The sequence below is a fragment of the Zophobas morio genome, unplaced genomic scaffold (assembly GCF_036711695.1).
Source record: "Zophobas morio isolate AGI-343-1 ecotype UQ-CSIRO unplaced genomic scaffold, CSIRO_AGI_Zmor_V1 ptg000243l, whole genome shotgun sequence".
NCBI lineage: Eukaryota > Metazoa > Arthropoda > Insecta > Coleoptera > Tenebrionidae > Zophobas > Zophobas morio.
The window spans coordinates 433,244-457,764 of NW_026972347.1; the positions used below are offsets into that span (position 1 = coordinate 433,244).

A 24,521-nucleotide genomic window follows, 5' to 3' on the forward strand; every position below is an offset into this window, starting at 1 on the left:
TATCGTTTTATAGAGACATTTAAAAACAAACATATCAAGTCATTTCTCTTTTAGTGAATAGTATCGCGTTCAATACACTGGTCCAAAAAAGCCATCGATTGTGAAATCCGTGTTACAATTATAAAAAAAATTTACTTATCGATCCATAGTAGCGTGACAAACATGAAAAAAAAACTTGTTTATCGTCTGAGCAATATTTTCAAGATTTCGCATACCATAACTGCCAAGAAGAGTTACATGGAGAAGAAAGGGAGAGGAGGGAAAGGGAGAAAGGAAATAAAACTTTCGGGCATACCCATGACAAACTTGCTACCGTATTTAAATCCTGTTTATAAGACGCAGTAAAAATGAACTGCATTAGTTAACGCAACGATTTATGGGTCATTTACGAGAATCTTATCTTTCCAGTGTTCCATTTAATCTTAGCAACAATTCGACAGGTAACCCGGAAACGACTCCATAGAGTTCGGTGGAGGCGCAGTAGTTTCATCAAACCAAGCAGGGTTTCCCTCCTCTAGGACTATCGGACAGGAGCTCGTGGTTGTAGCTGCAGCTTATGAGGCCCTTGGCAAACTGTTAAAGGAACTTATTCCTTAACTGTCCTTCTAATAAACATCCTTCAGCTTTTCCATGCAAAAACTTAGCAGGCACCCCGCTTGCAACAACTTTACCAAAAATCAAACGATCGCACACGAAAACTTTCACTGAGGTACGCAGGCTATCACAACGCTAAAAAGAAAGATAAGAAGGGCTAAAAGCGGGAGTGGGCCACCTGCTACTTTTTCTGAGGATGAACAAAGGAAAGAGTGCAAAGGAGACTAGTCTAAATATATTACGGACAGGGCCAAATTCGCCGAGTTTTTCGAGAGGTGACCTTCATACACGACTTTTATTCTGACCTCTAAATATTGTTGTTACCTAATTTCAACGAGCTGTAACTTTAGCTTACCAGACGCCGCGATGATATATAAACTTGAATACCAACCCAACCACCTGACTGGATGGTAATACCTTTTGGTTATATCAATGTCCCTTTCGAATATCAAAAGGGTATTGGACATAATTACCGCTGGGTTGGAGGACTCTTGTACTTGTATAAACTAATGTTTAGTTGCCAGTGAATCGAAGAAAAGCACTATCGAATATTATGTTATTTAATTGAACGGTATAAAAAAATTTTACGTCAAAATTCGCCTAGAAGAATGTATCTTAGCTAAATTAGCGTCCACGGGAGTGCGATTGTTAAAATAGCGCGTTTAAGCCTTAAAAACATATTGAAACCTGAGAACAAACATAGATTTTATTGTTTTTTATCTTCTTGATTGGTGCAACCTATGCTATTATAACTAAGTCGCTCGGTAGGTTGCTGAAGAAGAAAGTTAAGTTATATGGGGTGACTAGCAAGAGGTCGCATGAAATAAGGTAATGCAATTATTAGATAAAGGCTCATATGTTATATACATATATAATAAGTACGAATTACTTTTGAAAAAATACGCTAGTGATATAGGTATTTCTGGTGTTTTATTTCAAAGATATAACAGGCGGGTGCATTACATTACATATTTTAGTACTAAACTTACGGAATCCCAAAAAAATATAGTGAGACAGACCGAAAGTATTGGCGATAGCCTGATGTACTAACATTTTAATGAAGTATATATAACTAAGTGTTAAAACTTTACTAATAGAGACAGATCATAAGAATTTAATGGGAAATTTGAAAATGAACTTGATGCTATAACGGTCAGAGAAAAAAGGATTAACAGAAACATGTAACGAGTTGTATAATGGGCGCCTAGATATATTCGTGAAAGGATAATATAATCGCAGAAATGTTATCGCATTTTCCACCCAAGTTATTACCTCTCCATAATGCATACCGTAAAGCTGGACAGAGAACATAATAACTATGAAGTGGTGAAGCGGTCACACAAGAACGGTACCCAATGTCGGAAAAAAAAATTAAGAACGTTAGTAAGAGAAAGCGTGCGATCTCCTGAGACAACTTTGATTTGCTCAAAGCTCTACAAGGTGACGTAGAAAAAGAAGAGGAGCAATCATTTTCTTGTCCCGAAGAGGAAGGGTATATATACCTTCAAGGGAGTTATACAAAAACAGAGGTGAGGTATAAGCAAGTGGTACAGACTCATGCTGCATGTACGACGTGCTTTAAGAATGTAATTTTTAGAGTTACCTCGAATAGAAGGTTCGCTTCTTTAGCATAATTGCCCCTTAAACTACAAGCGGCGGAGGTTCAGTTACGGTCTCTTTTGTCCCCCTTGCTTCTTGCTTTAACCGCACAAACCTTACACCGGTCCCCCGCTGTTAAGTATCTGCCGTGCTATCTACCCGCAATTGACTCGTATCACCTATGAAAAATTAATTAAAGCGCATAAAAAAAGAATACCCTTATTTTACGGAAAATGCCCTTTTTTTCCACTGTCACTGAGCTTTAAATTGTTATGTAACTCTCTCCTCCCTCCTGACATGTTTAAGAGAAATATATAGGGGCCAACAGTAACAATAATTTGTCATAGGAGCGGCACGTGGGCTGTAAGGTGGAAAAGTTTAGAACGGTGTCGTTCATCAAGTGACGCGTAGTACCCTCCTCGCGTTAAGTGAAATAAAACGTGCGCCTTAGCCTGTACGAAACTATGCTTTGCGTGAAGATCTCCAACTAACAGCTTGTTGGCAGTGGAGCCCATTGCTGCTATTATTAACATCGATATCTGCTTCACAGTTTTCAGAATACTGACGCGACTCTAAAATTATAAAAATTTAAATTCATTAAAACCAATCACCATGAGATAGCGGACTTTATTGACGTCTTCTTGATGTACTCAAGATTTATAAATCTAACTGAAATTAAGTTTAAAATTATAAATATTAAAGTTCAATAAGAAATTTAATTTAAGTTACGCTAAAATAAAACATTTGCAAAAAACCGAGGAAACACCATTATTAAATAATTAATAAACACCCTACTAATTTTAGTTTTTTGGTAATCGCATGAACTAGCTCCTTGACCTTGATAAGACTATCTTCATATCGTGTTACTAAGAAATTTTCGATTTATACCCCGTCTGAGGGAGAAAAATTGCTTAAATAGCCAGGTCTTCCGGGAAGAAGCCTATTACTGCCAAACTAGTCTCCTTAAGTCTTCTTGTACTTAATAGGATTATTTAAAATCTCAGTGGCATATGTTTACCTGTATAGCTTGAAGTTTATATGAATCTTTCTATTACTATTATAATTATATATTTTTTTTACAATTTTTTTCTTTCATTAGTTCTACGTATGAAAGGTCAGATTATTACTTAATTCTTAGTGTTATAGAGGTGCCAGTTTTACCAGTTACCTAAAAGGGGGACAGTAGAGCTCGTGTGCCAAATTTCTCTAAAGGTGACATTAAAAACATTTTATCTGTAAGTGGTACTAACTATGTTTCAAAGTTTATCAGGACTATCATAGTCATCTAGGCATACGTTTAGTATATTGTAAGGCAAAATGGACACCCAAAAAATTTTAATAGGTTATATAATTTTTTTTACTATTTGAATGCTCTTTTTCCTATCATATTCTTTTTATTGCTCAATCCTTAGATATATAGATATAGTTAGATTTTTCTTCTGGGCATTTTTACAAGACAATTAGTAGCATACTCCCCCATAAACATCCTCTTTTTACTTCAAACCACACTCCCCTCAAAAACACCAATGTCACTACGCGACCCCTGTAGAAAAAGATTAACAAATTTGTGTAGAGGTCTTAACGAATCCCTAATTATAATTAAGGAAAAGAATTTTAAGTGACCTTTGTTAGTAATGAGCATAACTTTAGTGGGTTGTATATTTTTTTAATTTGAAGTTTTTACCTTTCTCTGTTTATTTATTTTAATGTTTTTAGTGCGTTTGCAATTCAAAACTTTCTTTCGAAAGTTTGCTACTTCTAAACAGTTATATTATTTTAACATGAAACAACAGGAAGCTAAAAGACGAAAACTGTGAATTATTTTACTACCTTACATATTATATTATACTTGTTAAGTATTTCTAAAAAAAATTTTTAATCTAGAAGAGAAGAAATTAAGTGGGGTTTTTTTGGCGATGTAAAAGGTAATTTTTTTTATTCACTTCTCAACTTTTCAGTAGTTCATAGAATTCTTTAGAATATCAGAAAACTAAAGGAAAGCTATTTAGCGCCGAAAAGGACCTTATTAACTCCGTGGTATGGTTTAAGTGTTTAATAACTCTGTATAAAATTTAAAATTTAGTTATGAAAGTTGCCTTATTATAAAAGTAGTCCTTTTGTATCGAACTGTCAAAGCGGACTTCTTTTATAAATATTTGTGGTAACATTAACTTAAGATGGGCACGAGTAACCCGTAACGTTTGTAATAATAGGAAGCTCCTCTCTTTCCAAAGTTTGAAGCTAAGTCGATTACAGGAAAAAAAATTGTTTTTCCCGATCTTTTAAAAGGAAAGTGTAGCTTATTATCTATTGTCAGCAGGGATATATCCATGGAAAGTTTTTCTTTATTAAAGTTGTAATATAGTTTGTATATGTACTTCTTTGTATTACAGCCACTTTCCAAGTCTTTTTGTGACCCTTTTGGGAAGAATTTGGCGAAGATGAGGAAGTAACCCTTTATGAGGCAAAGTTTACCTTTTTTTTTTAAAAAAACTTGAAACCCTTACTTTTTTATAAAGCTTTCTTTGGTTCAAGGCTACTGGCGTGTATTTTTACCCCTTTTTAAGCACTTTTTCAAGGTTGAAATGCCTATTAATAGAAAGGTTTCCCTACTGCTTTTGACTATCTAAATATTATTTGTTTCGTTTGCGAGCCACCAAACTTAAATTTGCTCGGCGTAGTTGTATGTTTTTTTTAATAAAAATTAGCCAAAACATTTTAAATCACCAAAATTCTTTTTATTCTAAATTTAATTCTTTAAATTAGAAAAATTTTATAGTAGAATCTCCAGGAACTTTGTTGGAAGCACTTTTTATCAGAAATCCCTGCTTTAACTATATATTTTTAACGGATAAGAAAGGTAGGATAAGATGGAAAGCAAGCGGAAAGGCCACAGAAGAAGAACTTAATAACTTGTTTTCTTTTGTTCCTCGAATTTTGGGACGGAATTACGAGAAAACTATTACTACAAAAAGAATAAAGCATTAAGCTGACGCTAATTCTCTGCAGTTATTTGCACCATTAAAACTTTTATGCTGTCTTTATTATAATAAATCTTTTATAAAACCCAATACGTTTTTAGGACTTGCCTGGACGTCAAATCTCTCTAAAAACAATTCCTCCGCATTTATAATAACTTCATATACAAACAAAAAATTACAAGATTTTCCAATTACTTGCAAAAATATTTGCCAATCTTAATATTCTTTCTGCTTCTGTGTTACAAAAAAGTAGAGGAGGCAGGGGAAAAACAAATAATTAGTAAAATTACCTTTTTAGATTTTTTTGACTTCTTTGAGGATGTGGGAATATCAGTGCTAATTTCCTGAATATTAACTTTAGTAATTTTACTTTTCTTTTCCTTCTTTTCCTTCTTAGACTTCTTATGCTTCCTTCCGAGCTCTATAGATTCGTCTTTGCGAATGGTCTCTGTTACGCTCTCAAGCTCGGCAACTTCAGTGTGCTTTATTTTTTTTGATTGACCTTTCGCAGTTTTTTTCCTTTTTTTTAAGATCCCCACCGTGGAGTCAGTGGCTGGATTGTATAAAGAAACAGGCCTGAAAGAACAACACAACGTAACTACGATGAAATTATAATGCGATCCCGCCGCGCTTACTTTGGTTCATACTTTTCAGCTTGAGCAAGGGACTTTCCAAGCCCAGATAACTTAACCGGCCTTCCTTCCAGCTGTGAGAGCCGCGACTCCACTTTCAGTCTATTTGCAATACCAACTGAATTATCCTCCACCTCTCCAAGGGCGTCACAGCGAATAGATAGAGCAGTCTTCGCTGCAAGCACTCGCGATATCTCAAGAATGAAAATCAGTAAATAATTATAACTGAAATCAAAAAAAAATACTTTTCCTTTATGCTTTGGGGCGGACTGGCCCACTAACGAAGCGTGATAGATAAGCCCATACTTGGGAGTATTAGACTTATTTTTCAGAGCACGGAACAAAGCCTTTTCAGCGCCCAGAATCTGAACGGTGGATGCCGGGCACTTCGCCAGATTAAGCAAGGAGCCAGCGTGGGCAATTAACCGAGCGCCTACTAGTTCCCCCACCATCACGGTAAGATTTGGTGCTACGGCATTCATTCTGTTCCGGAGGTAGTCAAAGAGCTGCGCCCTGTACTCGCTTAGATTCACAACTTGCTCGCAAAGTGCACAAATGTTGTTAATATCTATTAAAAAAAGTAAATCCATACTCGACTGAGACAAATCTTAAGGTACCTTCTCCGCTTATGTCGGAGCCCATTGAAATTTCTGCCGCCCGCTTTACTTCTTCTTCAACCTCTTCGGGTAGAATGTCGGAGAGGTCCACCGAAGAAGCGTTACAACGAGTTCTCATTGTAAGAACGCTCCGTGCAAAAGCAACGTTGTCGGGTATAAGCTTAGAACACTCTGGGAAGTGCAGCCCGTACCTGAAAAACAATCCGTATGAGTCACGGAGAAAACTAGCAAGATATAATTAAAAGTCACCATTCTCTAGCCCGCATTGAACAAGTATTGAGCTCTTTGTCGAGATCATCTAAAAGATTGATAGACTGGATTATCATGGTGTCCACTTTCTCCGGTGAAAACTTCAATTTATAACGAGAAAGCGAGTGGGCTAGACCAAGATTCATTGCGCGAAAATCAGCTAACAATCGCGATGGACAAAACGTAGAAAACAATTAATAATGTAGAAACAAGAGAGTAGAAAGTGGGGCATTAAAATGAAAAAAGGTTTGCTAATAAAGAGTATACGACTCATAATGTTGCTTAGTAAGAGCTAAAAATAAAGGCTAATACCATAAAATTTACTTAACTTATTATAATGTAAACCATTTTCGTAACAAAAAGTCGTCTTATTACCATCAGGCATTCCAGAAATTAACGAAGTTACTTGACCTCTTATTCCACGTAAAACTTCTTTAACGGATTCTTCGGTGGAACAAGAGATACCCAACTTTTCTTTAAGAGATCCTATTTAGAAAAAAAAGAAAATAAAAGTACTCCCTAACTAACAAGTAATTGGCCCACCAGCAAACTTGGCATCAGCAACTCCAAGAACATCAACTTTGCCTTTTTTAACCCATTTTCTTAAAAAAGTATCTAAATCACTACTAACCTTTCCCTCAACAATAGCAGTAGAATTAGCAAGCGCCTCAACTGTATCTCGAAATTTATGAAAGTCAAGAAGTTTAACGCTGGTTTGTATAAAGATAAGTAAAACTCGATAAAATAACAGAAAAAGGAGAAGGACAATTCATTGGCTTTCTCCACTGTAGTAAAAGATTTCCATAAATCTTTAGGTTTGCTTAGCTTTCCTTCCTTTAAAACTTTAAAAAGGGCGAAACCAGCTGGAGTTTCCAGGAGAATGAGCATATCAGTGTACGTTGCTAAAACGATATTCTCAACAAGCCCAAAAAATTAAGTTATGGCTCCATTCACGTGGTAGCAAGCCATTTTGTTTCTGGTCGAGTTTGTCTGAGTGCTAGAGAAGTAGAGCATTTGTGTTTGTTTTATGTATTATCTGCCCTTCCTGATATTGTTATTAGTAAGCTCCTTTGGACTATTAATTAATTCCTCTAGGTGCACTTGGCAGCGAGATAATCGGCGAAGAATGACTTTAATCTTGGTCGTTATCGGATGCCATATCGCCGTGGTATACCGGAGGGGCCATGGCGCGTCATGGCCCATGCTGGCGATTCTCGAATAGAACCAAAAGGTGGAACAAAATTTTACCCCATACTTCCGAGTTACCGTTCGGCTTGGCTGCCCACTTTAGACTTTTTCTGGATGTTTACCACAGAGAAGTGAGGGCTAAGGGTTCAGGGAAATATCTAAAGAGTCCGTAGCACTTATGGCTGCGGAAGTTTTTTAATGCCTAAAAGTAGGAAGAGAGTATTATACTTGATAGGTATTCTGGATTTGCATGGACTCGGGCTTATAAAAGTTAAATGCGGAGCTGATAGTTAGAGAGCTAAGAGAAGTATTTAAATTAAGACGACCTTCTAATAATATTATGGATAAGGAGGCAATCTTTCATCGCAGAGAGGGGAAGTAGTTTTTGAGACGAAAGTATAGTATTTGGCACCGTCAACTATTCAAGCTAATGGCATGGTGAAAGGATCATATAAAAATTAAAAAGGGGCTTAATGAAAAACTGGTATGAGAGTAAAAAAGATTGAAAAGAATTGTTAGACGAATTATATTTACTGTTAAACCAGGATTCGGAATGCTTTAGGGGTTAACCCCTATTGTATGCTGTTTAAAGAAAATGCTACACACGGCTAGTTTACAGTGAAAACTTGGAAAGGGATGGAGCTGGTTGATGCTTAAAATTGTGCATTTTCAAAGGCTGGCTAAATTGGGAGGAGGTGTATGATATGAAAAAGCTATTGGCGGAAAAGCAGCAAAAGATGGACAAAAAAATGAAAGGTTTCGATCGGTTAAACTGAAGATCTTAAAGTAGGTGAAACAGTGAACCTTTTTTAAAAGGAAGTTAATAGATTACATTAAGAGCATTGGGACGGCCCTGCTACCACACCAGACGTTCTTGTTCTTGGACAAAGCAAATTTAGGATTCGGCGGGATGGAGGAGATAAAACTTGTCATCGTAATCCGCTTAAGTTAGTGAAGGGGATCCCAGCAATTGTAATTACAGGATATTAGGAGGGGACGCTTAGGAAACAATATTTATGCGGCTCAGTTTTTTAATTGTCCCAGTTTACCTGTTGAGGAAAAAGAGAAGTTTCTGTCCCTGTTATTAAAACGGAAGGAAAGGCACATGACTTGGTCAAGCAGCTTCTATCATGGCTGGGCGGATGGATTTTATGAGGAAAGAGTTTAGACCCTTTTAAAGTTCTTACTGATGAAGAGGTTGAGCAGTATAATTCTATACTACGAGAGCAAGAGTAAACTTTTGCACCCGAAAAGTTCACTTATTATTACTTCGTTCCGACTTTTGAAGGTACCGCAGATTAATGTAGCGCTCAGAGAGAGACTTAAAGAGCGATATATTTAATTTATTATTTGCAATTAAACAGTAAATGGGGAAAATAAATTACATCGGGAGGAAAGTGAGGGTTAAAGGTAATAAATTTAAATGAAGGCTGAGCCTTTTGCCTTTCTCTTTTCTCTCTCCTGTGGTTCCGGATTACCCGTTCGGACTGGGTCTTTCTTGTGTGTAGTATTGTACAGGAATAGTTTAATATACGATATATAATTTCTTAGGGTTTAATAATATTTATTATACTTTCATAAGTCACTTATTATGCAGTGCTATGAAGTCGTACTAGATTTAATTTTCAGTTTGTCTTTTGTGCATTGCGATCGCCATGACCACTTGGGTGAGGGACCGATAGCTTACCAGGCAGGCAGTTGTGTTGGAGCCCTTGAAGTTGGCAAAGGCAATCTTAGTAAAGTGGACGTCAGCTTTAACGCTGCACGTAAAACTTGTTCCAGGTCGTAAAGAACAGAAAAAATGTTTTTGGTACCTCCATTTCATTGCCCGGCGTGCAGAGGTGTTTAAACTCGACACTTTATTAAGCTTCTTGCTTGTCATAGAAAGGTAAATATCCTATAAGACGACAGTGACCTGCACATCCACAAGAAAACTGTACCCAAACATAGCGAGTTGACTTCTTTTTATATAATTTTTTGCGCATATAGTTATTTTAATAATTATTAACTATTAAAAATTTATTTCAACAATTTTTTTTAATTTAAATTGGTTCTTTACTTTATTATTGAATTTGTTTGAATAATTTCCAAAAAAGTTACTGAACTTAATTTTCGAGTTTTAATATACACGAAATTACACAACTTAATATATACTTTTTCTGTCCTTATAAAAACTTTAAAAATTCGATACTCGAAAGATTTTAAGTTATTTTTGAAGAATAGCAAAAAAAATCAAGAGTCGTAAGAAAAACTAATTAAACTTTTAGTTGCCTGAATTATATAAATATCATTGGCCTTACCCTAACCTTAACCCTCATACACAAACTTTCGCAAGAGAAAATGGCGAGAAAGGGATATGGAGAGCAATTAATAATACTAAAACAGATGTAAAAATTACTGGCAAGAGCAGAATTAAAATAAAGCTGTTCAAAAAGAAGGCTACTTGATTATAGGTTATAAGTCATATTTCAAAATTAATATTAAAGGCATATTCTAGTGTAGAATGCTTTAAACTTAGGAGGTAGCAGTCCCCTACTTATCTTTAATTCTAGGAAAGCGAGCTAATTTATAATAAAGCAAGCAACCTTGCGTAGTTTCTTCCCGCAAGTTTTAAACACAATTAGCAAGTGCCCACTTACAACAAGAACGTGGAAGAGTATATGCATAAAACAGGTATCAAACCGGTTAAGAAAAAAAAACCCTCTGGGCGAATTTAAGTTTGTTGTAATCGCTTAGATATAAATCACTTAAAAAAATGTCTACACCAAGCGTAACATAAAATAGTAAGTTCTGAAAAAGCAAAAAACGTTTAGAGTTAAAAAATCCAAATTATTTAAATAAAGCAGTTTTTTATAACCTTTAATCATGGTTTACTTAGTAGTATAAGAGTAAATAGCTTTCTTAGTTTCCTAGCTATTTTTCCAGAGGTCACCACAATTGATAACTACGTGCCCATGTTTGTCTTGAGCGTATTAGGGTATGTTTAACTCGTGCCTGAGCTTGAAAGGTTGCTGAAAGGTTTTTTAGTAAAGTGTTAGCAGAAACAAATGTCTTTAAGTAGCGAAGGTTTTAGTTATTCTTTCTCTTTATTGAAACCACATTTTTTTGTTTACAACATTTTTTAGTAAATATTTTGAAGGAAAGATTTTTTGAGGAAGACAGGCGTTTTCATATTATAGTTCGTCTTTTTCAAGAGTTTATTGCTAGTAATTCCGAAGAAAGGTGCTCTTTTGCCTACTTTCCACAATAAATTTTAAATACCTTTATTATTTACTTTTTGTGAGGGATGAAATTTACGTGAAATTACTAAGTTCTATACCGGAGCTGGTCTTCTCTGTTAGAAAACAAGATTTAATGCGCAAGATGCACATTAGGGAACTCCAAGACTTAGAATCTTATGATGCTCTTTTAGGTTTATATTCAGTTTAATAGTTTATTTTTAAAAATATTTTACTGCACTATTACGTTAAGTTGATGAAATTTCTGCGGTCAAAAAAGAAATTTACGTTTTATCTGATGATTTGAAGAAGGCCAGACAAAAAAGAGCCAACCGTGTTCAGTACGACATGATGCTTAGTGCTGTTAACGAGTATCCATCCCGTGAAGAAACCACACAGTAGAAGCTTGCATTATTCTTTTCTTTTGCTATCGGCTTTAAAGTTTTATTTATATTCTACAAGGAAGATAAGTCAAATTCAAGAAAAGCTTACTTCCTTGAAGCATCAAAAAAAGGATATTGATAAAAAGTTTAGTGAAAGAAGAAAGCAATTTCACACTATTTTAGCTTCCTCTACCGATTTGGAGAAAAATCTACTTTCGAATCAAGCTGAGGAAGAACTGGAGGTGTCTGCCGAAATTAGGGAAGGTCAAGAACAATGTGTAACCCAGGATCATGATGTAATGCATGTGGAGTTATAGTTTCCTGTAAGGTCGTAGCAGAAAAATATCAGCGACCGCTCCTTCGCTCTTATTTTTTGGAACATGGAAGTCGCTACAATCCTTTTTTTTATATTGCTAGTAGAAATAAAGTTAATTTATTGTTACTATGACACTCTTTGCTGGTAAGTAAACTCATTAGCTTATACTGTTGTCCAGTTTTAATGTATAAAGAAATTTTGAAAGTTTAAATGAGATTTTTGTCCTTGTGGGACCGTTTTCACTATATTAGCACGTGGAAGTGCTATATTTTTACTTACAAATTTTACGCCCCATCAAAATTTCTACCTCCAGAATCTTTTGCACTCGATATTTATGAAAAAAGGTCAAATAAGCACTTTATTTTTATTTTTTGTCTTTTTTTGAATCAAGAGCTCGTGTTCCGGTCTTATTGGAGGAAGACTTTAATTTACTTAAAAAAGAAGCCAAGGGAGATTTTGGGTGTTTCTGCTTTTCACTCCCCTCAACACGCTCCAGTTGTTCGTCTTGTTCATTTAGCGGATAACAATAGTCCAAAGATTCTGAATCATTGGTCTTCAGAAGAGGGGAAGTTGTTACGAGAGTTGGTGTAGCATTAAGCTGTAAAAACAATGAACCTCACTGTTGTCCGTTTCAGCGCGCTCTGAAAGGTCAGAAGGTATCCGCTAGATCATAAGCATATTTATAAAAAAACAGGACTCTCAAAGTAAAGCATAAAGCAGACGATCAACTAAAGCTCGCATGTTTTACAGGTACGCTTGTGTATTCACGTGCTTACTAACGCTAAAATTGGTGCATGTATTTCGCTAAGTCTTTACCACGGGAGATGTCCTGCTATGCGCAGCTCTGTGCCTGGACAATCCTAACAGCTTTTGGGCTTTTTCGTAGTCAAGTTTTTCCTTCTCACTCGCGGAGGAACCCTCAACGCTCGCGGCTAAATAAGGGAAAGCGTGTCATTATGGGTTGCTTATAATAAATTAAAGTAAATAAAAATCAGTGTCCCTAAAAAAATTGTAAAGGATAGAAAACTAAATAGTCTGGAATATTTCTTCACTAAAAACTCACACTTCTCTTTTGCGGTATTTTTAACCGCAAACTTTTGCACTATAAGCTGCTGAAGCAGAAGTTTAATGCAGTCTTTCTTTATCTGCATAAACAGATCCAGCCAGGTCCACGTGTGCTCGTGATATTCCAAGGAGGGTATGTTGAAAACGAACCCCTCGCAGTTCAATATGTGTTTTTCATTGGCCTTATAGCTTACACGTAACTGTACCTGCGTGAGTTTTATGTACCTCGTGATAATTGATTAACGCCTAAGCAAGCATGCTACCCACTTAAGAACACTTACAAGAATGTTATATTTTTTTCGGCTCTGTCTTTCATTTTCTCAATAGTATCAACCTTTAAATATGAAAAGGAAAAATAATAGAATTATGGTAATATTTTTAAACATACAAGACGGAAGCAGCTCTACCTCTTTGGACTTTTCAGAAGTGTCTGCTTCTTTAAAAACGTTCGACCGGCTGGTTGTCCGTTTCAAAGAAGGTGGTCCTTGAGAAGGAGGATGAGCAGATTGGGTCTCTTTAGCTGCACTGTTGGCGGTAATGCGATACTTTAGAGGTTCGCAAATAGAGCATTGAAAAAATCATTTACGCCTTCCTCTCTTCTACAGCAGTATTGCTCGGGGCAGAGAATCCTTCCAACGAGGGAATATTTAAGATAACTTGGAATGTCTATAAAGATTAACACCTCCTCTGCGTAGGAAATAGTCTGAGCCGGAAGTGAGCAACTTTCTTGTGCTTATCTATAAGAGTTTTTATATTATATAGCGTTGGGATGTTTATATAGATATAATAATATACTGAAGGGCTCGCTTCGAAAGACGTGATGTGCGCTTTATTATTAGTAAGCAAGGTTATCGAAACGTCATCTACGCTCCTCGTGGAAGATATCTCTCTAAGGTCTGCAAGCTCCAGACCTTCATCTCTGGTTTCCCAGGAAATAAGCTTATCGGTTTGGGCCCGTCTAAAGTTAAGATGCTTCGCTTTTGTAGACTTTTTGCTTCTGAGAGAAGTCAACGAAGGTTCAAGTTCAAGCTAGGGGCAGGAAAAATAAAGTAAACGAAAATTGATACAAGTCGTAATAGTACTACTGGAATTATGTACCTCACTCGCAAAGAGAGCCCATGGAGGGGCATTCACGTCCTTTGGGGGGTTTTTTTTAGAAAAATATATTTAAACCGCGATAACCAAAGGCTTTGAAAACAAGAAAAAGCAGGTATGCGAACTTTATCGCTGTGCACGCCCTCGCTTAAAAGAGGTCTTACGGGTGGAATTTCTTCAAATCTACCAAAATAAATTTTAAATATTGAAAAAAAGGAGCCACTAGAGAGGATCGCCCGACCTTCCAGGAAAGAAAAAATCAAAAAGAAACTTGTACAGCTTATTGGTGACTTGAATGGACAAAGGAGCTTTTGTATTAACCATAATCAGCGTCATTCGTTAAATAAAAAGCTGCTGTAAAAGTCAGCCCACCGAGATTTACTTCAAAGTGCTCTCGGACATCAATACCGGCCACGGGTTGCTTGGCACGCTGGTAGACCCGAAACACTAAGTTTCTATCAAAAACGGGAATCTTGCAGCATGTGTTGTGGCAGAGTGTTTTATTTTTAACCACAAAAAAGTCGATGATCACCACCTTTCGCCTCGTGTCCGTGTTATGGAAGCTTTCGATTACGTTCAAATAAAAATCATTTGGGATTTTGTTGGTAACATTCAGGTATTGGCCCGTAAAAGTAAAAGCGGTAGAGTCGTCCGTATAGGCGATCTTGAAAAGCAGAGACAAATATTTACGAGCACCGTTGTAATGATTTTACAGAAAGCGGATGGATATAAAGAAATGATGTACTTGCTGGTAAAATAAGTGGCCCATCGAAACTTCAAGGACTTCTTGGGGGATCTGGCCCTTTAAGAACCAAATAAGGGAGTCAATGCCTGTAACCACGTGGTCGGTACATGGAAAACTTTATAGAAATGTTCCCGTGCGAAGTAACCTATTTCTATGTGCTGCACGATCACCACAGAACGCTTATGTAAAGAGAGATGACGAAGGCGCTTGTCTTTAAAGGTGCGCTTTTTATAGTGAGCTTGTGGTATAGACAAAGAAAATTCCGTAAGTCAAGCCGAGCGGTCACGATGGAATGATAGTGGCATTACCCACGAGGCACCTCAATTGCACCCTCGCGAACTTGACGTACTCCTGCGTGGGCACAAAGCGTTAGAGAACAGAGCGGCAGAGGGCGGCCTAACCAAATAAAACCTTTTGTTTTTTGAGCTCTAATTGAAGCTCTGCTATCTCTGATTGGTCAAACTTCGCTCTGGCAAAGTGTTCGGAGTTGTAAGTGAGAAAAAAACTTATCGTAACCACGAGGTACCTCGGCGCCTTCTCGTCAGCGCTAAGATAATAAAAATACTCGAGCTCGTTGATTCTGAGCTTAACTTTACGAAGAGTATTCTGCATTCTGAGAATCATCGATTTATAATCCGCCACGTTGGCCAGCTGGAGTTTATATTCGAAATCTTGACGTATTCTTAAAAGAGAAATTAACAGGAATACAGACAAAAGAAAACTATTAAAGAAAACTTTTCAACTTCTGTTTCATTTCTAGCAAGAAGGCTTCGAATAACGTCAGTAATGATGGAGTACTGCCTGCTGTCCGTCGTAATGTCGACCTGAAAGGCGGAAAAGTAACTTAAGCCGCATGCCGAATGCGGCGAACACCCAAAGGCAGCAACCAGAGGACACTCGAGGGACATAGACATGGCGCCGGGGTTTTTACTAATGACACTTCCAGAGTCAACAGGTATTTTTGACACGCTTTTGACAATGTCAGCCACGTGCTGGTCCTGCGAAGATGCAAGCACGAGGGTTGACTTCAAGGAATATAAAAAAATCCATGGAAACACCACCTCGTGAATTTCGACCACAGAGGAAATTCGAAATTCAGCGCTACATTCCTTTATGACTCTAAAAAAATAGCATTCATTGGCTAGAGTTGTTTTAAAAATAGTGAAAAGCACCTTTCGATATTCCTTTCTGTTTCCAGCAAACCTTTAAAGAGAGAGCGGGGCTCGTTTAGGGGCCCAGTAGCGACCTATCAAAAAGTAAGAAAGCTTAAGCAGAGTGGAAGCCCAAACAATGTACGTATGTTTGAAGATTAACGACGTTTAGCTTGAAGTGGGAAGGAACGTATACTTCGTCGCTTTCATTTTTGAAAGGGTATCTACACAAAAATAAGGAATGAAGAAAAGGTCTAAAGCTTAGAAGCGGCGGCCGCCCGACCCCAAGTATTTTATCATTCTTCCGCTGGGAATTGATAGAACAACGCATCCTTCTTGCACTGTTTCTTCGCCTAAGAAGTAATAAATGATAGCATTCCTGCCTTCAGAGGAACGGAGAGAAAACTCACCAATAAAATTAACTTGGGCATTTCTCACTTCCACTAGGAAGGAACGATACGAGATGTCTCCCGAATCTTCGCCTCCATCGACTTTAGTCGTCCAAAAAACGGTTTTAGGAAGACTCACGTAGAAGAGCAAGGCATAATAACATTCTTTATCTTCAGTCGTATCGGCAACGACCGCTTTGTCATCCTGCAAAAGCTGCTTGATCAGAGCACATGCAGTTTCATCGAGCTCCATTGAAGAGTCTTGCAGGCCCGCCGCTCGAATGAACCTTGTAGTCGCCCGTTGCAATCACTATAAAAAGCATTGCATGTGTCAGTCAGTAAAACAAGTGCCTGCTTTCTCTTTGGTAGCTAATGAGGTCCTGAATGTAGTCTTGACCGCAGCTGGACAGAAAATCAGAAGACATATCCTGAAAACAAGAAAAATGAGGGGGAAACAAGATAAAGAGCATGAAAAACATGCTTTGCGCAGCTGAAGGGCCGACCGAAGCGTGTTGATGGAGCTCAGTACAAACTCGAAGTGCGTAAGCGTCCATGTACCCCTCAGCGAATCGACAGTTATCTACCCGCCAGAGCCCCGGCCAACGTTATTATCAAGCCGTCAGCAAAGAACTTCTAAGTAAAGCTGACCCTGTGCAAGTAGTCGAGTGGGTCGTTGGTTTGCCGGAAATACTCGATCGCCCCGCAGCTGATTGCTTGGGAGAAGCCCGATGCGTCCTTTAGTATAGGGCGACTATCTGCATGAGAAGAGCGTATTGGAGGGCATGATAAAAAAAAGTGCTCTAATAACGATACTCTCTTTGATGCCCGTTAAAAGTCGAAGCTCCACCTTGCATAGTTTGACATTGGCGCATTGAACCTTTCAGTTGCAAATATTAGGGACAGTAGCCAATAGTAAGAAAGGAAGAAGGACACCCGCCAGATATTAGGGTTCTTCAACGGTGGGTCCTCCGGTAAACTCGGCTTCTTGCAATCCTTAGATTCGTATTCCTCCTCCGGTAGTTTGGCGCCCCCGAAGTTATACCCCTCCTCATAATCAATCAGTGCATCGCTTTCGGTTCTCCCTTGCTGCGCTGCTGTCTCGTATTCAAACTCATAAGGGTCGTCAGCGCTTTGAACGGATCCGTCCTGTTCATGCGGGTCTTCCTGGTTGGCATCACCCTCGTTTTTCAAGTTTTTCTTGAGAGTCCCCAGAAACGATTTAGCAGTTTTAATAGTGATTGCTTTTTTTTTGTGCTTCGGCTTTAGCTGTGTAGCAATAGCGGCCTGATCCAGTTTCGCGCTGGAAGTTTTAAACTCATTGCTTTCCGCGGTAGATTCGCTGGCACTTGTTATAAGGCTTTGAAAATGCTGACTCAGCTGTGGAGTGAGTAGTAATTGTACTGAATGCCCAAACTATAATTAAAAGATCTGTAACCCTTTTCGTAAATCCGTAGGCTTTGCCCATCGTGCTCAAGGAGACCTAACGAGGTAAGAAAAGAGTGCTACGATGTAACGCGGAATACAACGACCTTCTTTACAGCCTCTTTTTGTTTCACAGTGGGCGACGTATCTTTTCGCTTTAATATGCTTTTCTCCTTTGGAGGTTCCTCTTTGGTTGCTCTATCTTTCTATTGACCCAGTAACGGAGTTTTAATGTTTTTAGAGTAACTAAAAAAAAAAGAAAGGGCACGTCTACCTTCAGCACCGGCGTGGTCAAACGGTGTAACGAGAGTTTCTGATAAAAGTCAAAAGTGCAAAGGCTGGCCCCTGAGGATATGAACCAATAAGAGGAAAGAAGTAAAGAATTCTTAGAGGACAGGTAAACGCCTACCCGTACTGCGCTGCGAATCAGACCAAACCTGGAAACGAAGGCGTTGAACTTGGAGCTCAATATCAAACTAAATATATAATGTATAATATAATTACTTATTTGCTATGAACTTAGAGGAAAGTACACTGGTAAGTAAGCTGCTGATTTTTCTAGTTGGCGGTAGCCTTTCCCCAAGCATAGCTACACTGCGAATCGGCAAACATTCCCTAGCGAAGATCTGGTAAAAAAACAGTGAATAAAGGCCGAAAAGTATAATTATAGAGAAGTCAATCATCACCCATTTAAAGCGATCAAGGAATTCAAAATTACTAGAGTACAACTGAAGTTCAGTATTTTCATGAGAAGCTACAGTTATTTTTATTCCGATTCCGTTGGCTCGAAAGTACTTGAAGGTGTCGAACTGCAATAAAACGGATGTCAAATAATAGCGGCCCAAGACCATTTTCAGTCAATAGTACAGGCGCTGTCTTCTGATATTCGGGGGCCACCGGGCGGCAGGCATGGTGATCAGCAGGATCGCCAATGCAGAACCATTGGAGGCTCAACCTCAAGCGGACCTTCAAAGCGCAGCATAAAAAAGTGGCCAATAGACGGCCTGCCGTAACACGTTATTAGTACCGCTTTGAAGTCGGCAAGATGGCAGTCATCATAACGGGAAAGCGAATTGAGCTTTACTGAAATATCGCCGTCAAACTTAAGCTCACTATCTCCAAAGAAACCCTTTGGGGGACGCGCCCGTTCTTTTAAGAAACAGTTTATCTCTTAAATACTACTGCACCGTAATAGTTTTCCCCTGCAAAAGAACTCCTTCGGGACAGACTAGTGGGTTTCTGGATCCTTAAAATACTGGTCATACCAGCGTATGTGTAAAGTTTTTAATGAATGCACCTTGCAAAAAGACTTTTAGAAGGGAAGCCTTGAACCAAACTCTGCCGTGCAAAAATAGCCTGAATTTATCCCAAACACCTAAAGGCTTCATCAGCCAATAAAATAATGAGGTAATCGACCAATAACAGTTTTTGGAGTAAAACTTGTGGAGAAAAGTTTTCCGGAGGAGGCAACATATGATCCAAAAATAAAGAGAGCAGCTTCAAGGTGGGCTCGAAGGCGGGGCCGTGAGAAAGATCGCATTTAGCCAGCTGAAGTCGAAGTTCAGGATAAACTTTGAGGAAGCCAAGCTTCTTATCGATAGACAGAAGCCCCTACGTCAGCCAGCAAAGTAACACGTGGCTAAAACGCATAGTGGGAACCGAAACACACACACCAAAGCTTCGCCAAAGTCCTCGCTGAGTCTAGTTATTCCGTTGGGGTACGGCTCCAGCTCAGCAAAAATCAGAGTGCCATAGAGCTGAAGAAGCTAAAGAGAAGCAGCAGAGCGAGCAAGAAAAAGCGGTTTACGTTTAACTCGTGAATTTTTAAAAATGGCCTGAAAAAATCGCAGAATTGAAGGACGAACAAATCAGCGAGTGCACAGATCTTAAAGCCAATAAGAGTATCCCAGCCGCCTCTCGAATCCAATGGGCTTTGAAATATAATTATACACCCAGCTGAGTTTGATTGATGCTAATAGTACTAAAATAGCACAAAGCGGGACCTGTCAGGGTCGATCAAGCGTAAATGGTTCTCCAACTCATCCTCATTGGCTAAATTTCCGTCCGATAATAGATGCACCTTCATATTCTCCACAAGGATACTTGCTAGCGGCGTCTATAAGTCAGTGTAAAGAAGAGGTATTCATAATAAACAGTGGGCATCGACACCAACATTTTTAGAAGCCACGTGCTGGGTCGCCAGAAACCTCTTCTGGTATAACTCCGAGTTTTTCTGATCGAGCAGACGATAAAAACTCTCTTGCTCTGCCTGTGAGAGGTCGATCTGAGTTCAGTGAAAGACGCTGAAAACCCCGCATGCATGACATTTCTTAAGAAAAACTTTTTCTTGGAGTTTGCGAAGATGCTTATAAAGGAGTTCAGCACGGTGAAGCCTCTGCACCTGCTCGTCCATACCGAGCTCTTGAATCAAAGCTTTTGCCAGGTGTGTTATTAAGCCGGTTGTGATAATAGTATGTAAAATGGTGACCTAAGCGGCTTTCAAAGGGATCGTTGGAGAGGTCAAGAGTTGCACTGGCCAGCCGTACTGAAACGTGGGGCACATATGTTTTCTGGCTCGTGGTTGGTTCATTTTCTTCTACTAGAACGTAGCGAGAATGCGTGACTCTATATACTCAACCGTGCTACAGTGTTGAATCACATATATTACTTCTCGCGGACTCCCGGGGATGCTGACCTCGCGGTTGCGGGTTGGTGGATGGCAGAGAAAAAGCGGCTGAAAGAAATAAAATAAAAAGTAAGTCAAATGCACATCCTATTGGAGGATCAATGCAAAGCTTTCACAGTGGAAAAGCTCCAGTAGAAGTGTAAATTTGACTTTAATAAGCTTTACTGCGAATATTATATCCTTCAGAATATAGCCAAAGTCGTACCTTGAATGTAACTTACAATAAGTTAATGGATTAGTGAATATTCTAGTACAACACTGACATAAAAGGAAATATTATGGCGAGTTTGTCCGCCGCCAAAACTATGCTTTGAGAACTGTTACTGACCGGCATAAAAGACGGCATGGACGTGCTACTGACACGGAGATAAAAAGTAAACTATCGACCAAGTGCTTCAGGGCAACGGCATACTCTTTAAATCTAGAGAGAGCATCCACCACTTTAGGGTCGTCCGGAATGAATTTCGCCCGGAAGTTCGTCATTTGCGAGATCACATGCTTGTTTACTACGCCGATAACAAGAGTTGCAAAAACTTCAAAGCCCTCATCGCTCATTAGTTTTCCTTTAAGAAAGCGAATGAAAACTCGAAGCAGCGTAAATAGGGAACAAAGAAACGCAACCCTCGCTATTTACAAACTTCAGCATTACTACGGTAGGCGGGCGGGGGGAGAAGCCGATCGCAAGAACATCGACTTTCCAATTTACCGTCAGAAGGTCCCTTTCAGTGGCGGTTGCCCTGGATTGTGTGGAGGATTTATCCTGAGGTGCATTTTGAAATAAACAGATATGACTAAGAAAAACCTATAAGAAAACAAGCGACAACCTTCTTAAATACAGCAAAGGTCCTTCCTCCAATGAGAGCACCCAATTTTCTTAACTTCAAAAAATAGTGAAAGGAGGAATTTATTATCTATTAATAGCTAATCAGTTTAAAAGAATAATAAAATAATTCTAATTGTACCATACAAACACGTAAATAGAAGGGTAACTTGAAATGAAAATATAGTTCGGCGCCGCAAACTTCACAATTGCTTTATGAGGAAGACACGCGTAGTCAGCATACAACACAGAGAAAGTAATGGCAGCTCACGTGTCTTTAGTAGAGAGATATATGGATCGCAGCACGAGGATAAAAAAGTCTGAAGAATTCTCGACAGAGTCAAAGAGTTCAGTTTCCGAGTCAATAGGAATAGGAGCAAAGTCAGAAATAGATAAGAGTGACAAATCAGCAATGGCTTCGTTAGATTTATAAAGAACGAGGAGCTTTTCCACGCGCAAAATGGCACTTCTGACTCATTCATATTAAACTGGAAGCCAAGAGATTTATAATAGGGAAAAAGTGGACCTTCCCGAAGTATCGGATTCAGTATTCTTGCAAAAGTAAATCTGGTCTTCTTTCGTTTGCTCCAAGAAGATACGAAAATTTTGTACAGAAAAGATGCCTAGAAAAAAAACATCTTTACATTAAAAAAATAAAAGTTTATAGGCGTACAAGGAACCCCTTTCATTAAAAAAGTGGTGGTGGAAGTATTTTTATTAACAGAAATTCTTTTCTTATTATTAAAATTCTTTAAGCGCCGCAGGCACGTATAAAAGTTATTATTATTCCGGTTTTCTTCAAGTATTCTTTTTAAAAGTGACGTCAATGCTTCTTCTACCCTTGAAAACGCTAGGACAGTTTAAAAAAAATAATGAAAGTCGAATAATGTTGCAACGCTCTAGCATTTTACTTACAAAAGGGTAATATTTAATCATAAAAAAAGAATACCCGATAAGAATATCGCTTCAACCATGGAAAAGTCATAACCTTTAGATTTTCTCGGTGTTTCAGCGCTTGAAAGCGAAGCTTCTGGGCTGAAGTGGTGCTCTGCTGTGTTTATTACGAGATCACGTGGCATGCGGAAGAAAAAGAACGTCAGTAGTACCAAAAATAGAAGGACTGACATAATTATGGAACGTGAAGGTGGCCATTGAAAACATAGGAATTATCATGAAACTTGAAGACGAATGACCTTTTTTATCTCTGTCAGCGCTCGCAATGGATACACAGAATTTTTCTATAGCAGCATTGATTTCACAAGAAAGGCAATCTACTGGCTAAAGTTGGTGTTGCAGATATTATGAATAAATTCAAGCTTGACCTTCTTTGCCGAGAATTACTATATTTACTTCGGCGTTAGCCACCTTTAGCTAACGATGTACGATTATGAATATAACATTCGTTATTCTTTCTTGCTAAGTACCTGAAGCAGGACAAACGACTGTGCAAGGATGTCGAGCTGTGTGTTTTGTATACTAAAATTTATACTGCCGAACACGCTACGAACCTAAAATCAAAGTAGTTTAAAAACGATTGTGTTTAGGCTGGAAAATACTGCTCACCCACTCGGGAATAATTGACCCCGAATGCTTCACTTCCCGTTCCTCGGAAGGAGAATCAATCGAAAGACTTTCCATAAATGTGGTAATAGTAGAAAATTCTTCTGAATTGAGTTCTGTTAAAAAAAAAAGCAAATTCAAAATTGGTAAAAAGAGCGCGATCCCAAGTAACTTGCCTTCCAGCGCACAAATCCAGTTTTGTATATCAAGTTCTCCTTTAAGGCTGGAAAAAGAAGCAAAGGTGCATATATTTTCACAAGTACTAGTCAAACAAAAAGTGTAAGGGCAAAAAATTACCGCAGTAAAAAAAGTGGATTGGTACATAAAATAGTATTAAAAAAGGATTTATATTATAACTGTAATAAGCAAAGTACAAGAATCTTTTTCCAGAGAAAGTTAGGGAAGTGCTAAAGTTGAAAAAACAAGACAACAGACTATTGCTGCGAGAGGCGAAAAGAAGGCGGCAGCCTTCGAGTTGAACTATGCAGTCTTTGTTTTCGTTCGGTGAATCTGCGTTGAAAAGAAATTTAAATTTCAAAAAGTTTACCAAAAAAAAAAGTAACCCAACATTTTTTTTCTTTTCTCAAATTTAGTAAGTCGAGTTGTTGCAGGGTCAAACTGCACTTAAACTGTTATAAAAAGGTAAATAAAAATATTGATTTATTGCTGTCAAGCAAGTTATAATTTGTTAATTTTTTTTTTTTAATTTCATAATTTATTTGGATGCTGCGATTTTAGAAAAATATTTTTAGAAGCGATTTTTACCAAGACAATTTTTTTTACTATTACTAAAGTTAACAAAGAGATTTTATAAAAGCTACCGACCAGGTCCAAAGACGAAAGATTTAAGGTAGAATTAGAAATTTGAATTCTAAAACTTTTATATAATAAAATAGGAAAAATAATACGTTATTTGTAAAAAGTCTTGAGAACCTTTTAATTATTATTTTGAAGATGATGATGAGCCATGAAATAAATGTCTTACTTTCTAGGAAACTTTTTTGATGCTTATTTATAGTTGAAGGGGAGTCATCCAAACTATTTACTTGACTATTTATAGATCTTTCAACCAACTTTTTAAAAGCTGATAATATGCGGTAATCTATGCATAAATCTTCAAAAACTAAAGATCCAAGTACTGAAAATGACAACAGATTTAAGTCCCATTTCCAGTATATTGACTTAAACTTCATAGAAATTTCTACGTCTCTTATTTTTTTTCTAAAAAAAATGTCATAAAAGCTAAGGAAACCGATTCTACCGACTTTTACTTCAAAAGGTAGACATAGGTTAAGCAAGTATAAAAAAGTCCTATAAAGTTTCAAAAAATAGTTAATTGACTGTGGTATCATGAGATTTTTAAAAATTAAATTCCAGTTAACATGTAAATAACTTATTAAATAGAATTTAATAAAGAAAAGTAATATCAGTACCGAAGAATGTAACTTCTAGCAGAGATAACTATAAGAAATATACTTATATATATTGAATATTGAAGGTAATACAACATAGTTTAGTTGCTTCTGATTTTATGTTTCAAATTAAAAGTGAAGTCCTTTGGGAGAAACGGAATTAGAGGTTTATTTGATTGGTCAAGGTAAGGAAGATAAAAAATCTTTAGAATAAACAATGCTTTCTTGGTTTTTGTGAGATAGAAAAAAAAGTTTAATCCGTCTAATAGGCGCTACCTTCTATTGTAAACTTAAAAAGGGTATATCTAATAATTAAAATACAAATTAAATCTAAATAGAAATTTAACAAAAGCTTTGGGTTTTATATAATTACTCAGCAATTGTCCCAGCAGGCCAGTA

The 24,521-nt window shown here is 37.7% G+C and overlaps 7 protein-coding genes and 1 long non-coding RNA gene across 10 annotated transcripts; 2 read left to right on the forward strand and 6 right to left on the reverse strand.

Annotated features, from left to right (window-relative positions):
• The first annotated feature begins 3,804 nt into the window (after window positions 1-3,804).
• On the forward strand, window positions 3,805-5,376 carry LOC135146601 (uncharacterized). Of its 2 annotated transcripts, none has more exons than XM_064078722.1 (9): window positions 3,805-3,846; window positions 3,910-4,006; window positions 4,078-4,118; window positions 4,172-4,230; window positions 4,286-4,354; window positions 4,407-4,657; window positions 4,713-4,796; window positions 4,960-5,201; window positions 5,276-5,376. In XM_064078722.1, exons 1-5 carry the CDS (start codon window positions 3,828-3,830, stop codon window positions 4,343-4,345), a joined length of 276 nt encoding a protein of 91 aa, XP_063934792.1. In that variant the 5' UTR covers window positions 3,805-3,827; the 3' UTR covers window positions 4,346-4,354; window positions 4,407-4,657; window positions 4,713-4,796; window positions 4,960-5,201; window positions 5,276-5,376. The 2 variants fall into 2 exon arrangements, with proteins under 2 accessions (XP_063934792.1, XP_063934791.1); XM_064078721.1 differs by lacking the exon at window positions 4,286-4,354 and having other exon boundaries at window positions 4,407-4,525; window positions 4,586-4,657.
• Window positions 5,374-7,560, reverse strand: LOC135146600 (nucleolar protein 58-like). Its single transcript, XM_064078720.1, has 9 exons — window positions 7,439-7,560; window positions 7,216-7,382; window positions 7,048-7,158; window positions 6,673-6,832; window positions 6,424-6,614; window positions 6,052-6,374; window positions 5,810-6,000; window positions 5,465-5,750; window positions 5,374-5,408 (listed from the first exon to the last, which is right to left on the reverse strand). The coding sequence occupies exons 1-9, from the start codon at window positions 7,558-7,560 to the stop codon at window positions 5,391-5,393; spliced, it is 1,569 nt and encodes a 522-aa protein (XP_063934790.1). The 3' UTR covers window positions 5,374-5,390.
• Window positions 7,561-10,886: 3,326 nt separating this feature from the next.
• Window positions 10,887-11,778, forward strand: LOC135146589 (THO complex subunit 7 homolog). Its single transcript, XM_064078709.1, has 5 exons — window positions 10,887-10,926; window positions 10,986-11,082; window positions 11,145-11,272; window positions 11,332-11,476; window positions 11,541-11,778. Exons 1-5 carry the CDS (start codon window positions 10,908-10,910, stop codon window positions 11,776-11,778), a joined length of 627 nt encoding a protein of 208 aa, XP_063934779.1. The 5' UTR covers window positions 10,887-10,907.
• A 363-nt stretch (window positions 11,779-12,141) lies between these two features.
• On the reverse strand, window positions 12,142-16,510 carry LOC135146590 (bridge-like lipid transfer protein family member 2). Its single transcript, XM_064078711.1, has 27 exons — window positions 16,385-16,510; window positions 16,244-16,324; window positions 16,117-16,186; window positions 15,979-16,057; window positions 15,855-15,928; window positions 15,744-15,801; window positions 15,570-15,680; window positions 15,418-15,506; window positions 15,209-15,364; window positions 15,094-15,151; window positions 14,991-15,033; window positions 14,828-14,920; window positions 14,683-14,768; window positions 14,473-14,601; window positions 14,310-14,409; window positions 14,179-14,245; window positions 14,063-14,120; window positions 13,941-13,979; window positions 13,638-13,871; window positions 13,525-13,579; window positions 13,429-13,471; window positions 13,250-13,367; window positions 13,124-13,176; window positions 12,841-13,067; window positions 12,594-12,709; window positions 12,393-12,440; window positions 12,142-12,330 (listed from the first exon to the last, which is right to left on the reverse strand). Exons 1-27 carry the CDS (start codon window positions 16,473-16,475, stop codon window positions 12,142-12,144), a joined length of 2,565 nt encoding a protein of 854 aa, XP_063934781.1. The 5' UTR covers window positions 16,476-16,510.
• A 6-nt stretch (window positions 16,511-16,516) lies between these two features.
• On the reverse strand, window positions 16,517-18,247 carry LOC135146602 (uncharacterized). 2 transcript variants are annotated; one of them, XM_064078724.1, is made up of 10 exons: window positions 18,178-18,247; window positions 18,054-18,120; window positions 17,919-17,989; window positions 17,752-17,850; window positions 17,658-17,702; window positions 17,156-17,599; window positions 17,036-17,099; window positions 16,871-16,977; window positions 16,726-16,802; window positions 16,517-16,650 (listed from the first exon to the last, which is right to left on the reverse strand). In XM_064078724.1, the coding sequence occupies exons 1-10, from the start codon at window positions 18,229-18,231 to the stop codon at window positions 16,554-16,556; spliced, it is 1,125 nt and encodes a 374-aa protein (XP_063934794.1). In that variant the 5' UTR covers window positions 18,232-18,247; the 3' UTR covers window positions 16,517-16,553. The 2 variants fall into 2 exon arrangements, with proteins under 2 accessions (XP_063934794.1, XP_063934793.1); XM_064078723.1 differs by having other exon boundaries at window positions 16,704-16,802.
• Window positions 18,248-18,259: 12 nt separating this feature from the next.
• LOC135146591 (protein hobbit-like) lies at window positions 18,260-19,871 on the reverse strand. The gene is made up of 11 exons (XM_064078712.1): window positions 19,818-19,871; window positions 19,648-19,760; window positions 19,452-19,575; window positions 19,318-19,401; window positions 19,085-19,255; window positions 18,942-19,026; window positions 18,832-18,890; window positions 18,672-18,773; window positions 18,512-18,610; window positions 18,363-18,453; window positions 18,260-18,270 (listed from the first exon to the last, which is right to left on the reverse strand). The coding sequence occupies exons 2-11, from the start codon at window positions 19,728-19,730 to the stop codon at window positions 18,260-18,262; spliced, it is 909 nt and encodes a 302-aa protein (XP_063934782.1). The 5' UTR covers window positions 19,731-19,760; window positions 19,818-19,871.
• Window positions 19,872-19,990: 119 nt separating this feature from the next.
• LOC135146604 (uncharacterized) lies at window positions 19,991-20,368 on the reverse strand. Its single transcript, XR_010283884.1, has 3 exons — window positions 20,313-20,368; window positions 20,133-20,243; window positions 19,991-20,077 (listed from the first exon to the last, which is right to left on the reverse strand). It is a non-coding gene; the product is annotated as an uncharacterized LOC135146604 (long non-coding RNA).
• Window positions 20,369-20,417: 49 nt separating this feature from the next.
• Window positions 20,418-21,063, reverse strand: LOC135146592 (uncharacterized). The gene is made up of 4 exons (XM_064078713.1): window positions 20,952-21,063; window positions 20,743-20,893; window positions 20,594-20,683; window positions 20,418-20,535 (listed from the first exon to the last, which is right to left on the reverse strand). The coding sequence occupies exons 1-4, from the start codon at window positions 20,974-20,976 to the stop codon at window positions 20,418-20,420; spliced, it is 384 nt and encodes a 127-aa protein (XP_063934783.1). The 5' UTR covers window positions 20,977-21,063.
• Window positions 21,064-24,521: the final 3,458 nt, after the last annotated feature.